This window comes from Ictalurus furcatus, chromosome 11 (assembly GCF_023375685.1).
Source record: "Ictalurus furcatus strain D&B chromosome 11, Billie_1.0, whole genome shotgun sequence".
Classification (NCBI taxonomy): domain Eukaryota; kingdom Metazoa; phylum Chordata; class Actinopteri; order Siluriformes; family Ictaluridae; genus Ictalurus; species Ictalurus furcatus.
Window position 1 is genome coordinate 3,337,501 of NC_071265.1, and position 14,252 is coordinate 3,351,752.

General features: G+C 43.0%; 2 protein-coding genes across 2 annotated transcripts in view; both read left to right on the plus strand.

Annotated features, from left to right (window-relative positions):
• The window catches only part of si:dkey-117n7.5 (uncharacterized protein LOC559444 homolog), an 8,807-nt gene extending 4,044 nt beyond the window's left edge, over positions 1 to 4,763 (plus strand). The window contains exons 2-5 of the mRNA XM_053635880.1: positions 896 to 1,021; positions 1,192 to 1,221; positions 1,469 to 1,642; positions 1,779 to 4,763. Coding sequence (XP_053491855.1) covers positions 896 to 1,021; positions 1,192 to 1,221; positions 1,469 to 1,642; positions 1,779 to 1,807 — 359 coding nt within the window. The 3' untranslated portion in view covers positions 1,808 to 4,763. The remainder of the gene's footprint in view (positions 1 to 895; positions 1,022 to 1,191; positions 1,222 to 1,468; positions 1,643 to 1,778) is intronic.
• Positions 4,764 to 11,036: 6,273 nt separating this feature from the next.
• LOC128614761 (G-protein coupled receptor 22) lies at positions 11,037 to 13,796 on the plus strand. Its single transcript, XM_053636354.1, has 2 exons — positions 11,037 to 12,504; positions 13,330 to 13,796. The coding sequence occupies exons 1-2, from the start codon at positions 11,358 to 11,360 to the stop codon at positions 13,794 to 13,796; spliced, it is 1,614 nt and encodes a 537-aa protein (XP_053492329.1). The 5' UTR covers positions 11,037 to 11,357.
• The last annotated feature ends 456 nt before the right edge of the window (positions 13,797 to 14,252 follow it).

Sequence of the window (14,252 nt, forward strand, 5' to 3'; positions counted from 1 at the left end):
ATAACACTGAAAATGAAGATAAAAGGACGAGAGAGCGTACTGTACTTTTCTTCTTCCCATGATCCTCAGGGAATTCGGATGATGCAACGTCCCGTTGATCATGTGACCCGTGGAATATTCCAGATATTTCCTAGAGGTGAATGTGTTCAGCTAACAGGCTTGAAGTGAAACAAAAATGTCGATTTTTAAAAAAAAAAATTTTTCCCCATCACCTACAGTGGTCAACTCGTGGAATATTTCAAGTACGAGACGTTACGTGGACTCGCACGGATTATTTTTCCAGATAAAGTGTAGTTATAGCAGACTGAGACCAGCAGTCAAACTTGTTTTCTTCACGCGGTCGAGGTTGCGAACGATTTATCGGAAACATTCCAGCGTACCTCGTGTTTCAAATGTCTTCTGTCTTTCATTTGCGTACATATTTGTAAATGTAATATCAGTGACACACAGATGGCACCTCGATAGTGGAATCAGTCATTATAAGCGAGTGAACAGATCTTGTGTTCATTTCTCACTACAGGGAAATGTGTAGAAAGGGCTCTGGAGGAAACGCTAGTTTGGAATACGACAGCGTAATCACTTCATGACGTGTTTAACGTAACCGTGTAATGATTTGGATCTGTAATTAATCCGCTGGGCTGAAGAGATTAATAAAATGAGTGTGTGTGTGTGTGGTGCAAATCTCCAGGAGCTTTGTATGTTTGAGCTAAAAAAAAGCTGTGAATTTTTTTTGAAAAATCATGTACGTTTGATATTTTTTGATTTTTCTTTAAGATCGACGTTTTTCTGTTGAAATTCTGACGAGCACAGCTCTGACTGCTCTTACTCACTTTGCATGCGTTTTTTTGGGGTGTATTTTGGTGTGTGTGTGTGTGTGTGTGTGTGTGTGTTCCAGGTCGTGAGCTGCATGTTGTGGTGAACACAAATGACCCAGATTATGAGCATGTTTACTCTATAGAGAGCTATGATGACCCCATGGAGGAAATTGTTGACTTTATGCCCTCAGTCAATCAGAGCCAAGGTACGACGGTACTTCTCTACTGAAATGAATGGATATGAAGGACATTTTGTTGCATGCTGGGCTGGGGGCGGGGTTTTGGAGTTCTTTTGGAGTATGTGTATTATGTGTGTTTCTCAGTGAGCCCCATACACACACACACACACAATGTAAATATTTTTTTCTATTTGCAGTGAGAGAGAAAAGAGAGGTTAAAGGTGAAGGTAAGACCTGACCCTTCTGTGTCAATGTGCTTGTAGTGTAATATACACGGTTTTAGCGTGGTAATGGTTTGTGGGAACTGAAGCCTTGTAGTATCATAGCTTTTTATTCTTCAAATTTACAAATCTAATATAAAAGGCATGTTTTATTAAAGACTGATGTTATTAAACTGTAGCTTCTCTCTGGTGCTGTTCCTTTATTATTTTGGTTTTGTGTGTGTGTGTGTGTGTGTGTGTGTGTGTGTGTTAGATCCGTGCACCTTGCCGCTGGATGAGGGCGAGTGCTCCAGATACACTCTTCGCTGGTACTTCAATTCTCAGGTGAGCGAGTGCAGACCCTTCATCTACAGCGGCTGCGGAGGAAACGCTAACCGCTACGCACACAAAGAGGAGTGTGAACAACACTGCCTACAACAGAGCGGAGGTACACACACACACACACACACACCATGGATAGTAACCAGTTTCATTCTCACACTCGTTGAGATTTTTAGGTTTTGTTTTTTTTTTTTTACGCTACACAACTTTAATCTAATTCCTGTCTGATGTGTGTGTTCTAGATGCTCTGGGGTCGAATAGTGGACGGTAATGACGGGACCGCACACACACACACACACACACACACACACACACACACTCTCCAGCACAGCAGTGTTCAGTGTTCTTATCACGCTCACCTGATGGATCTCGTACAATACAGCCATCTTCAACTGTGCCATTTTTATCGTATTTTATTGTCATGTTTTTTATTATTTTTTTTTTTCAATTTTTATTTATTTTGTTTCAACAAAAGTTCAACCGTATTATATCACAACTCATTTTATATCACATTTCATTTCATTAAGAATTCACTACTTCCAAGCACAATTAAGGGTGTATATTGTTGAAAATGTTTGGGGTTTTTTTGCCCCCCCCCCTCTACGTTTGTCCTCGTGTCCACACAGAAACGCAGTTTTGGCTCCTTCCCCCCCCCCACCCCCCAAAATAAATAAATAAATAAATAAACGCGCAGACATTTTAAATTAAAGCAGACAGGGACAATACGCTAACTTACGAAATTTTACCAAAAATAAGCATAATTTACATATTTCCTCCACAATACTTATATACTAAACTGTTACAAAGTAGCACAATGGCTCTGATAGATCTTTTGGCAGTGTTGTTGGCGTTTATTCTGAATTTCGCCTCCTCTTCCGCTCCGTGTGAAGCTCTTAATATTATCCTTGAGGCATTTGACATGACAGTTTGTGACATATCTTAGCCACAATACTGCTGAGACAAGCTCGTGTGAACATTCTCAGATATTTTGTTTGTTTGTTTTTGTGTGGACGGAAGGTATTTTCTGAAAAACACTCACTGTGTGTCGACGGGAATTTTTTTTTTTTATTTGAAAAGTACATTTTCGAAAAATATCGATATACACGTAAAGCACAGCAAGCAGTAAAACACATTTAAAAAGTGACAGACTGCTTTCAAAGCAAATGTGTTATTCGAGATTATCGTGTCAGTCACTGGATTAGTGTTCACGGCACATAAGTGCGAGTATAAGGCTGTGTCCACGTTAATGCGGATAGATCTGAAAATTTCCTTTTAAAATGGTTTTTGTTGGGGTTTTTTTTTTTTCTCCAAAATATTGCTCGTCCTCACCGGAATGTCTGAAAACACTGACATCCTTGTACCGCGTATGTGTGACAAACGTAAGAAACTCGCGGCTTGCGTCATTACCGTCAGGCGTTTATTTCAAAATGCAGTCTGAAGGCTTTACAAAGTGACATTAACCTTTCACAACGCTATCAAACTGGACAGCAGGTACAACAGCTGCAGTACAGCGTCGTCCGCCATCTTGTTCGTTTCGAGTCGGGTGGGTCACGTGACTGCATCACATGACTAATAATACGTCGTCGTTGTCGAACATCTCCGTTTTCCTCGGAGCTCACGACAACGCCGTTTTTAAATTCCTCCTTTTCAAGAAAGCTCCATTTTTCCGCCGGACAGAACAATGCCGTCTCGGTACGAACGGAAGGAGAAGATGTCGAGGAAAAAGACGCGTCTTCAGATGGATCCGGATTGACGTGGACGTAACCGAAAGCCAACTCTATTCATGCAGACCCCAGGCTGACCTGATCCAGCTCGTCATCCTTCCGTTTTACTTTCCTGCCAGGTTTTATTGAAAACGAAAGCGTTCAAGGTCACTACTAAAGGTTACTAGGCGCTGCCATTCGAGTACGTTAGCTAGACTTAATTAGTACGGAAAAAATAAGGCCGACGGTACAACTAGCTGTTGTAGTAAAGTCAGACGTTTAGCCTTCGCTATAGAGATTGTCAGTAAACATGGCCAAGAAACGCCTCATTTTTTACTCTTCACTTGACCGTCCACAAAGAAAACACTCACCGTTTCAAAATAAACCCTTCGGTCATCTTTAAAGACGGGATTCCGTGAAGCTTGTTAGTGCAGTGCCTATATCGTGCATACAGACTGAGGGAGCGTATGAAGAGGAGTGCCGAGAGCCAATCAGCAGCCTTCACGATTCTGTAGCTTGTGGCCAGAAAAGTGTAATAAATAAATAAATAAATAATCAGACACTGCATGGACCCTTAGGGTCTATCTAACAAAAAAATGAATGAGTTTTTTTTTTTCCTTTTCTTTTAAAAAAAAAAAGAAAAGAAAAAGAATGAAAATAAAAGTTACAATGGTGAATTAAAACCAAAAATTTGGCTCAATATAAATATACTGAATACGCAGTAAAAAAAAAAAAAAAAGAAAAACTGGAGGGGGGGAAATAGAGTAGCAGCAACGTGGGGTGTGTGTTTTTAATTGTTAAAAGTGGAACCATGGGGCAACTTTGTGTTATCATCTGTAAAACATGTTCCCTCGCTGATCTTTAGCGATCGTGAGTGACTCCACAGTCCAGACAATGATTACACACCATCAGTTTCCCCCACTGAAATCACGCACTCGCTACACGCTGCGTTTCTGTCGATCAGCTTTCTGGCCGTTGTTACTCTGGTGCTATAAAAAGGCAGGACCTGTAGTACACACAGTCTGCTTCAGGTTTCTGCCTGTGTATAAAACGTCTAAAAATCACCTGCTTTATAATAAAACATTTTTGCATTAGCTCATTTTAAACCGTGGTATTGGTGTTTTGTCAGCGTGGGCGGAGTATTGACTGAAAATGCTCGTGCCGGTCGTGCATCTCTAATTGCGATGACATTACAGAAGCGATGATACGCCTGCTTATATGCGCAGCATCACTGCCATGTTTGCAGCTGCTATTTTTAGTACGCAGTCCGTCTCTGCTGTATAGAGAAGCTGTAACTGTAAATATAGAGCTGTATTTTTTTTTTTTTTCCCCCAAGCGTGGAATCGAAAACGAATGTTTCTTGAATTGCATGTTCACTTTGCTTTTTTTTTTTTTACAAGAAAAAATGAAATAAAATAAAGAGAAATGGTGCTATTTTTCAGACATATTTATAATGTGGATTGTGTTTGATGATGTCATTTTGTATATGGTAAAATGATTAAAATGTTCAATTTGTCGACTTTGTCTGGACTCTGGAAAAATGTTCTTTAGACCTTTCAGTCTTCGGTCTGCTGATAGAGCGAACACGCTCAATAAACAGGCACAATAAAGGTTTTATTAGATATTGTGCCCAAAAGTTTACACCCCCCTGGCTCTTCATATATCGTGTCGCCTTCTCGAGCGTCAGTGAACGTTCGCACCTTGTGTAATAGTCGTGTACGAGTCCCTCGGTCGTCCTCGGTGTGAAAACATGGATCTCGGCATCATATAGTCGCTGTTCGAAAGGCTTCAAATACGCAGAAGATGCTGGAAAAGTAAAGGATGTGCACGACCTGGAGGATTTATTCTGAAGAACGGCGGGCGGTTTTAACCGCTCAGGACAAACAAGGGACTCGGGAACAACTCTCACAGAACGTAAACACGTCATGTCGAGGATCATCCAGGTAACGACACACGGGATTAATAATCGAGGGTGGGTAAACTTTTGAACGGGGTAAATTTTTTTTTATAAATTCAGCTATTATCTACTCTTGTGGACTATATGTAAACATCTGTTACGTGAAATGGGAGTTTTATGATCCGTCTTATTCTGTTAACAGTATTAATGTTTAACAGGTTCTGCAAGGGGTGTGCAAACTTTTAGGCACAACGTTGACTTACTGTGCCGAAATATGTTATTGTATCGAGTACGGAATATAGAATATGTTATAAAAGTAATGAATCGACTACAGCGTGTTGTGATGAAGCAGAGTTACTCCTTAGCAGCCCTGCAAGGGATCATTTTCCTCTAACGGCGCATCCTGAAGTGTTTTATTCCTCTTACGCCACAGCAACTTGCCAACGATGACTTTTTATTTATTTATTTATCTATTTACAGTTACATTTAATGTTGTGCGATAGTAGCATCTTTAAACTGCCTCTTAAAACTACACCAGCCTCGAATTTTCCTCTCTCGGAGTTAATATAGTGAAAACTCTAAAAGCTTGCCATGTTACACAAACCCCTCTCTCCCGAACACCGTCACAGGGCACTGGCACTGGAGACTCCTTTCCAGAATGTTAAATAAACGTCTCCTCGCAGAAAACTAGATCAACAGTTCAACACACTTATAAAATCTGTTTCATAAATTCCCGTGTAAGTTCTTACCATAGAAACGATGATGTATTGATGTGCAGCTGCTAGTCTCCCAGCTGCATTTATAGAAAATTAATCAACACCGCCTGACCAATCAGAGTCGAGAATTCAGCAGGGCAACAAACCGTACCACTCTAACATTTATTTGCCTATCACTCGGGGCCTGTTTTTGTAATCTGAGCTAGTTTTCCCAGCAATCAGTCCCCAGTATGCATTCTCTCTCTGAGCATGTGTGTGTGTGTGTGTGTCACAAATCACTTTGCCACGTCTCATTGCAATGCATTGAGGGCAATTAAGCCAACACCCCAGATCTGTCACTCAACTACCATTTTAACATCCATAATCTCTCTCATATATATATATATATATATATATATATTCATTTATTTACATTTCTCTCTCTCAGTGTTATTTCACTATTTTTCATTCCGATCCCTGCTGGAGTTTGACTGACTTTTTTTTGGTTTTTTTGGATGGTTAGAAAGGTGATATCTCTGAGTACTGAGTCACTGTGGATGTCTGTCGTTTCTCCATTGTATTAAAATAACCTCGAACTGCCCGTGAGAATTGTCTGGGAAATGTAGGACAGCACAGCTAAAGGACTGCTTCTGTGATTTTCAAACTAACCTCTCTGCACTGCATCTGTGTCTTCTGTGTGATTACTGCAGACAGAAATTCCCAACAAGACTTCATGGTGAGGGATGGGGAAACAACGAGGATTTAACAAGCAAACCAATCAGGGATCAAACACCAGGCAGGTGAAGATGTTAGGGAGCAGAGCAGTGATGAGACAGAACCAAAATGCAAAACAATAGCACATGTAGTGAATGTCTAAGCCAGGGGGTGTCTGATCTTATCCGGAAAGGTCCGGTGTGCGTGCAGGGTTTCATTCCAACCAAGCAGATGCCACAGTGTGTGTGTGTGTGTGTGTGTGTGTGTGTGTGTGTGTGTGTGTGTGTCGAAATGACAGCAAACACTCCGGTTGCAACACTAGTTATAGATGGAAGAAGGAGGTGGGGGGGGATAAAGAAGAACGCGCGCGCAAACACAGACACAGGCACGCGCGTGCGCACGCCTCCGGTGCCGTAGGATCCCCGCTGATGTACTCGACCGTGTGATGCGCGAGATCATGACATGACGGGCACGTCACGCGCGCGCGCGCGGGCGGATCGGATAGCCAGAGCGCAGAGTGGCGCGAGGAGGAGCGCGGCGCGCCGCAGTGCCATGTAGCCTATAGCAGCAGCAGCAGCAGCAGCAGCGGGGGAGATCCCGGCGCGTGATTCCGCGACTCCTGCACGCGGGACGAGGTGAGTAACAAACCTCGCGCTGGCATTACTCTTTATATAGAGATATGTTTCATATCTACACATGTACACATATATATGCATTTGCAGCGTTCTATCCGACGGTGATGATGAATAGCGCGTGAAGCTTGACGCGTTCACTCCATCAGTGCTGAGAACACCGGCGCGATCCGTTTACATCCTCATGATGCCTGTGGAGCTGCCAGAAGGGAGGAAGGACGAATATATAAATACAGTCAGTGAATCGGTGCATTACAGTGTGTCCCGTTACAGAGTGCCACTACTGCTGTTGTGCTTTTCATTCTTCTCCTACTGTTTTAAATGTGTTCTTTTGATGTCCCAGATTTTATTTGATGGATTTATTTAATGGAACTATCCGAAGTAGACTATCATCATCATCATCATCATCATCATCATCATCATCATCATCATGCATTCCCTATTTAATCTAATGCCCCTCAAACACACAGGCATGTGACTACTGGTGTTGATTCCTCTGTGAGTCAGTGGTTGTTATGATTCGGGTGAATTTGGGGTGAAACGTTAACATGAGATAAATCATGGAACAAGATGTTGTACATCTAAAAGTGCTCCTTAACCTTTCGTGCTTCTTTACATGCCCTTTACATGAGTTTCGCTGTCTGGTAATGATGCAATGTCATTAAAATAATATTAAGAGAATTGTCAAGCCATCAACAGTTCCTAGGAAATTTAGGATCCTGAGCTTAGCGCCCGGATGCGCCTCGTAGCTTCGGTTCCTGGCTGTGTGTAGTTTCTGTTCATGTTCTCCACGTGTCCATGTGGGTTTCCTCCGGGTTGCTCCCGTTAACCCAGAAACATGCTGGCAGGAGGACTAAAGTGAATGACTGAAGTGTGTGGCGTCCCGTCCAGGGTGTATTCCCATCTCACACCCAGGGTTCCTAGGATAGGCTTCAGAACTCTGAGCAGGATAGAGCGCTTAGTCAAGATGAAGGGATGAATGAAAATCTGATTATGTGCTGTGATTGCGTTTTAAATGTTACACTGCATTCACTTTTCACAGCATATTTGTGGCGGATGTGGATCAAGTGGTAGGGTGGGTTGTGCACTAACCGTAGGGTTGGTGGTTCGATTCCCGGCTCACGTGACTCCACATACCGAAGTGTCCTTGGGTGAGACACTGAACCCCAAGTTGCTCCCGATGGCAAGTTAGCGTCTTGCATGGCAGCTCTGCTACCGCTGGTGTGTGTGAATGAGAACCAGTGCTTTGTAGAACCACTAAGGTTAAAAAAGCACTACGTAAGTGCAGACCATTTCCCTTTTCAGGTACAGTTTAGTCCTTATGTCTGAAAACCACAGATGCAATGGAGTTCGTTCACATTTACTGCTGTGGTTAAAACTGAAGAAAAAAAAAATTTCATCAGGTGATTAAAAAGATTTTTTTTAAAAAATGGTTATCATATTTTGTTCTACATGAAGCTAGAGTGTGTAGGAAGTTTAGCTGAAAATGACAAATAAAACCATGATTATTGAATGAGCGTGAAAAAACTGTATGACGTAATAATTCATACCGTAATACGGCACAATCTGATGTTTCTAAGCTGCTCTGCGTCTTCGTGACGATCCTACAATAGTACTTCACAGCACTGTGTCAGGAGTTTGTGGTCTGTATCGGCAGTAAGTTTGTGCGCGTACGTCATACGCCGGCTCTGACACGTCGAAAACGTCATCGCACCCCAGCTTTAGGCACAAAAGAAGTCCGTCTACACTCTGCCTGGCAGAAGCTGTAACTAATGTGGAGAGAGAGCCAGCATAAGAGAGTAAGGAAAAAAGGATTCAGTACTAACAGAGATGTTAGCGTTCTGTTTTCAGGTAAGACGTTTATTTATTCTCTGACGTAAGCAGTGCATTCTCTCGGGCCGGGTCCCATACCCATACCCGTATTTCCAGCGCACCGTCCGTGTCATTATTTTTTAGGTATACTACACAGTGTGCATTGTGTGGTTTGGGACGCAGCCCTGACTTCTCTGAGTGTGTGTGTTCCTTGGCACTCGCGGCCGTGAGGTCGGTCGCAGAACATTAACAAATGTCTTCCAGAGCAGGTGAAGAAACTCAATCTAGGCATCCGATAGCTTTAAACTTCGAATGCAGAAATGATGAGAGAGGAATAAGATGTGCAGAATAGCCGTTTAGAGAAAGGAGAGAAAAGATGATGGATGGAGAGACGGAGATGTAAACATATGCTTCCTGCGAATGTACAACTCGGCGTGCTCCTGCACCTTCTGCTTCTCTCCTCGGCTCATCTCCAGCCTGCCGTGTGTGACAGCCGTCAATCATGTTTCTTCCATCTGTGGAGCATTTTCACTTTATTGTTGTGTGAGCTGTATATACTGTACGTTAGGGATTCTTTTAAATACAACATATATATATATATATAAGCACCAAACGTTTTGAACTTCTGATCTGTTTCCATTTATGCCCAATAAACACCAGTGGGTTTTTTTTTTCCCCGCAGACCTGATCCCTTCTCACACTCAGGGACATGCAGATGGGCTCGTTTATTTCTCTCTCTCTCTCTCTCTCTCTCTCTCTCTCTTAAAAACATTTCTTTTGATTGCACAGTTAAACCTGCAGACCGGTTGCCATAGTAACAGCCATCATAGAAATGGGATCAGCCCCTAGTCAAACTTATTTATTTATTTGTTTAAGGAGTCATTTTGGGAGGGTGGCGTGAACCGATGTGATTTTAAACGCATAACGTTCTCATACGATTCCGGACGGATTTCGACTCTCAGGACAGTTACTGTCATTTTAACTGCCGTGGTTTTATGATTGCGGCTTTGCAATTTCGGTATCCTGTGAGGTTTGATAGCGTAAAATCGGTCTGGTTAACGTAAATGATAGCCAAATGAATGCACTTAGTACAAACATGCACGCCCCTTAAACAAGCAGGTGAATTTAGAGTGACTTGGAGTTGGATGCCATAATAGAGGTTGGATAAAGCAGCTGTCACGCTTATGAACAGGTCTTGTATGATTACACGTTCTATGCTAGAAAGATTGATATCTTTGCCATCAGTGCCAAATCAATATCTCATTGCCACTGATAGAACTGACTGGAGATCCAGCACATCTACACAGTTACAGAATATGTGCCTTTGGGTGTGTGTGTGTGTGTGTGTGTGTGTGTGTGTGTATGTATATATATATATATATATATATATATATATATATATATATATATATATATACACACATATATATATATATATATATATATATATATATATATATATATATATATATATATATATATATATACACACACACACACCCCCAATGGCATACATTCAGTAACTGTGTGGATATATATATATATATATATATATATATATATAAAACAATTTTTATATTATTTATTATTATATATTTAATATTTTATGTTTACATTATTTTATTTGAAAATATTGAATGGGCTTGGTGTCATGCATAATTCAAACAAAAATAATAAAAGAATAATTAAATAACAACATAAAGTGGTAAACAAAACAAAAAAAAAAGAAAAAAAATGATCAAATCTAGTGATTATTTTATTTTAATTGAAATAATTTCTTGAATTTGGGTGCATCAAAAACAAAAAGATAGAAATATTAATTAATTGAACGTAGACAGGCATACAATTTCCTTTGTATTCAAGGACGATATAAAAATAATGAATGGAATTTAATGGAAAATCTAGCCCGTTAAAATCATTAAATAATATGTAGCTGAGCGACTTGAACAACATGCACACACAACTCAAACTACTCAGGTATTTCATTTTGAAATCTCTTTCCTATTTTATTGTTGTTTTTTTTATTATTATTATTGTTGTAGTTTTGTATAGCAATGCAAAATCCATTTGTCTTTGGTCCATGTTTAATTATCTGTTACAAATAACTGAGAATCGGTGACATTTATTACTGTAGAGAAAGTCATTATTGTCCCCGGCTTTTGAAAAGACGCATACCGTAGCATTCACGCAAGAAAAGCTTTATTAACAACAGTGTCACGTTCTGGGAGACTACAATTGATGTTTCTTGAAATCATGTTATTATAGCTATTATTTTCTCTCCCTTTTTTCTCAGGCCTGTCAATCACTCAATTATATGAGTGGGTGGAGCGTGACAGATGGGTGTGGCTGGCAATGTGTGTGACAGTGCATGATTGTTTCCATGGAGACAGATGGCAGCTTTTCCGAGGGCCCCACACTCACGCTCCTACAGTCAAATGACGGTGTGGGGGCGGGGCTTGTCGAGCCAGAGGAGGCGTGGCTCGGCTTCCGGGCCACCGTGAGTGCTGTGCTGCTATTGGAGTTGCTGCTCGGCGTGGGCGGCAACCTGACGGTGTTGGTGTTGTACTGCGGCCACTGCAGCCTTCTGGAGTCGGTCAGCCATGCTGTCACACTCAGCCTGCACACGCTTGACCTGTTACTCTGTCTGCTCTGCCTGCCCATCACTGCAATGCTCCTCCTTCTGGGTGGAGCCTCCAGCCCTCACCACGTCCTGCTCTGCTGTCTCCACGAATCAGCAGCCACCTTCGCCAGTGTAGGAACTGCACTCAACCTGTTGCTCATTAGCCTCGATCGCTACGACATCAGCGTCCGTCCAGCCAATCGTCTGCTTACACCACGGAGAGCAGCGTTTTTGCTAGCTGGAGTGTGGGTGGTGTCTTTAACCTTGCCAGTCTTGCCATTTGTGGAGGCAGGTCTTGGCTCTGGGGCAACAGATGGAGCACCTGTTTACTCAAATAGCACCTTGTTGTGTTCCCAACTGGTAGGGACTCTACAAGCTCATCTCTTTCTGCAGGCTCCCATCTTCCTGTGCTCACTGGCTGTAATGCTGTTTACTTACTCACGCATCCTGCAGGCCCTGCGCATTCGCATCGGACATCCGGCCAGAGCGCAAAGAGGCACCACGCAACTTGTCCGGCGCCCCTGGCAGCGTCGTACGAGGTCTGCAGGGTCACCAGATCACGTGATAAAGACTTTATCTGTATCTCCTCCTCCCCTCTCCACTGGACCGCTTGTGGCCTCAGACACCATTACCACGGTGACTATGAACACAGAGACCAACACACCATCAGTGAACACTCCACTGAGTCCAACCCCCACTGCAACCACACCCTTTGCACTGACCCCGAATGTCGGCTCATCACTGGGGGCAGCGCCTTTGAGTCCTATGCCTACACTGTCCGCTGTAACCACACCTCTAAACAATAACCCAAATGCTTCCACCATCAACACCCCTCTACACCCCACAAGATCCATACCACTAAACCCTAATCCAACTATATCCACCATAACCACCCATCTAAACCATAACCCAACTACACCCACCAGAATGACCCATCTAAACCCCAACCCCATTACATCCACCATAACCATACTGTTAAACCAGAGCCCAACAACATCCACCGTATCCTTCCCTCTAAACTCTAACCCAGCTGCATCCACCATCACCACTCATCTAAACCCCAACCCCACTACATCCACCGCAATCACCCATATAAACCCTAATCCAGCTACATCCACCCTATCCTTCCCTCCAATCCCTAACCCAAATCCAACTACTAACACACCTACATCCACCATATCCTTTCCTCTAAATCCTAACCCCATTACATTCACCATAACCATACCGTTAAACCCGAACTCAACTACATCCACCATATCCATCCCTCTAAACCATAACCCAACTACACCCACCAGAATGACCCATCTAAACCCCAACCCCATTACATCCACCATAACCATACCGTTAAACCCGAACTCAACTACATCCACCATATCCATCCCTCTAAACCCTAACCCAGCTGCACCCACCAAAACCACTCATCTAAACCCTAACCAAATTACACCCACCATAAACACCCATCTAAACCCTAACCCAGCTACATCCACCCTATCCTTCCCTCTAAACCCTAACCCAACTTTATCCACCATATTTGTATCTCCAAACCTAAGCCCATCTACTTCCAGCCCAACTATACCTCCAAGCCATAACCCAGTGGCATCCACCATAACCATACCTCTAAACCCCAGCCCCTCTATATCCACCATAACCACAACTCTTAAGCATACTGCATCATCCACAGCCTTGCCACTTAATCCCAGTCCAACCATATCCACCACACCATTAAGTCCCACTGCTACTCATGCCCCACCCAGTGTTGGTGTTGGGGCCTCAGTGTCAGCCATCTTGGCCCTGCGCCGTGCCGTGAGACGTCACAGAGACCGAAGGGAACGTCAGAAACGTGTCTTCCGCATGTCCGTCATCATTGTCCTCTCTTTCCTGCTGTGCTGGGCTCCTCTGTCCATTACACCACTCCTACATCTGGCCATCGGACCCTCTGATTGGCTGGAGCACCTCAGGGTCTGCTTCCTAGTGCTTGCCTACTGGACAGTGGTGCTTCATCCGCTGCTGTATGCATTCACACGGCAGAAACTGCGCAAAGTCCTGCACACACGTCTGCGCAGGCTACGCAACAAAAACAACAACACATACACCATCGCTCGGACAAAGCAGAGGAATCAGCGCAAGCATAGGGCAAACTGCAGCGATGCTACCGACCGCTGTCTGATGGAGACTGTCCGTGAGTGATGACCTGCGGTGTGTGTGTGTGTGTGTGTGTGTGCGTGAGATGCAGGGAACAAGCGGAGACATCACCTCGTTTTGCATGTCAACAGTTCTGTAATTTATTCTGTACAGCGATAACAACAAGCACACGTTCCAAAGCACACTGAGCTCAGAGAGAACCACAGGGCAACGTCTAATTAACTGTAGCCATAGATCCGATTTAACTGTCGTGGTGCTAGACAACAAGCGTGTGTCAGCGGGTGTGTAGGCGACCGGGGCAATAATTTCATAAACCAGGGCATGCATGGAAAGATTTTCATGCAGAGTAATTCTTCTAACATCGGTGTGAAGTGCAGCATTTATTCACATTATATTCAAATCTGCGTTTATGTCATACGTCTAGTACGTTCGTTACGGATAGAGTGCTGTAGATTTATTATAGATGTTCATGATCAGGGATGTAAATATAAACTATGATTA

Coding starts and splice junctions, on each gene's coding strand:
- LOC128614761 (XM_053636354.1), top strand. CDS start 11,358: ATGATTGTTTCCATGGAGACAGATGGCAGCTTTTCCGAGGGCCCCACA. Junction 12,505..13,329: donor TATATCCACCATAACCACCC/ATCTAAACCATA, acceptor TATCCACCACAC/CATTAAGTCCCACTGCTACT.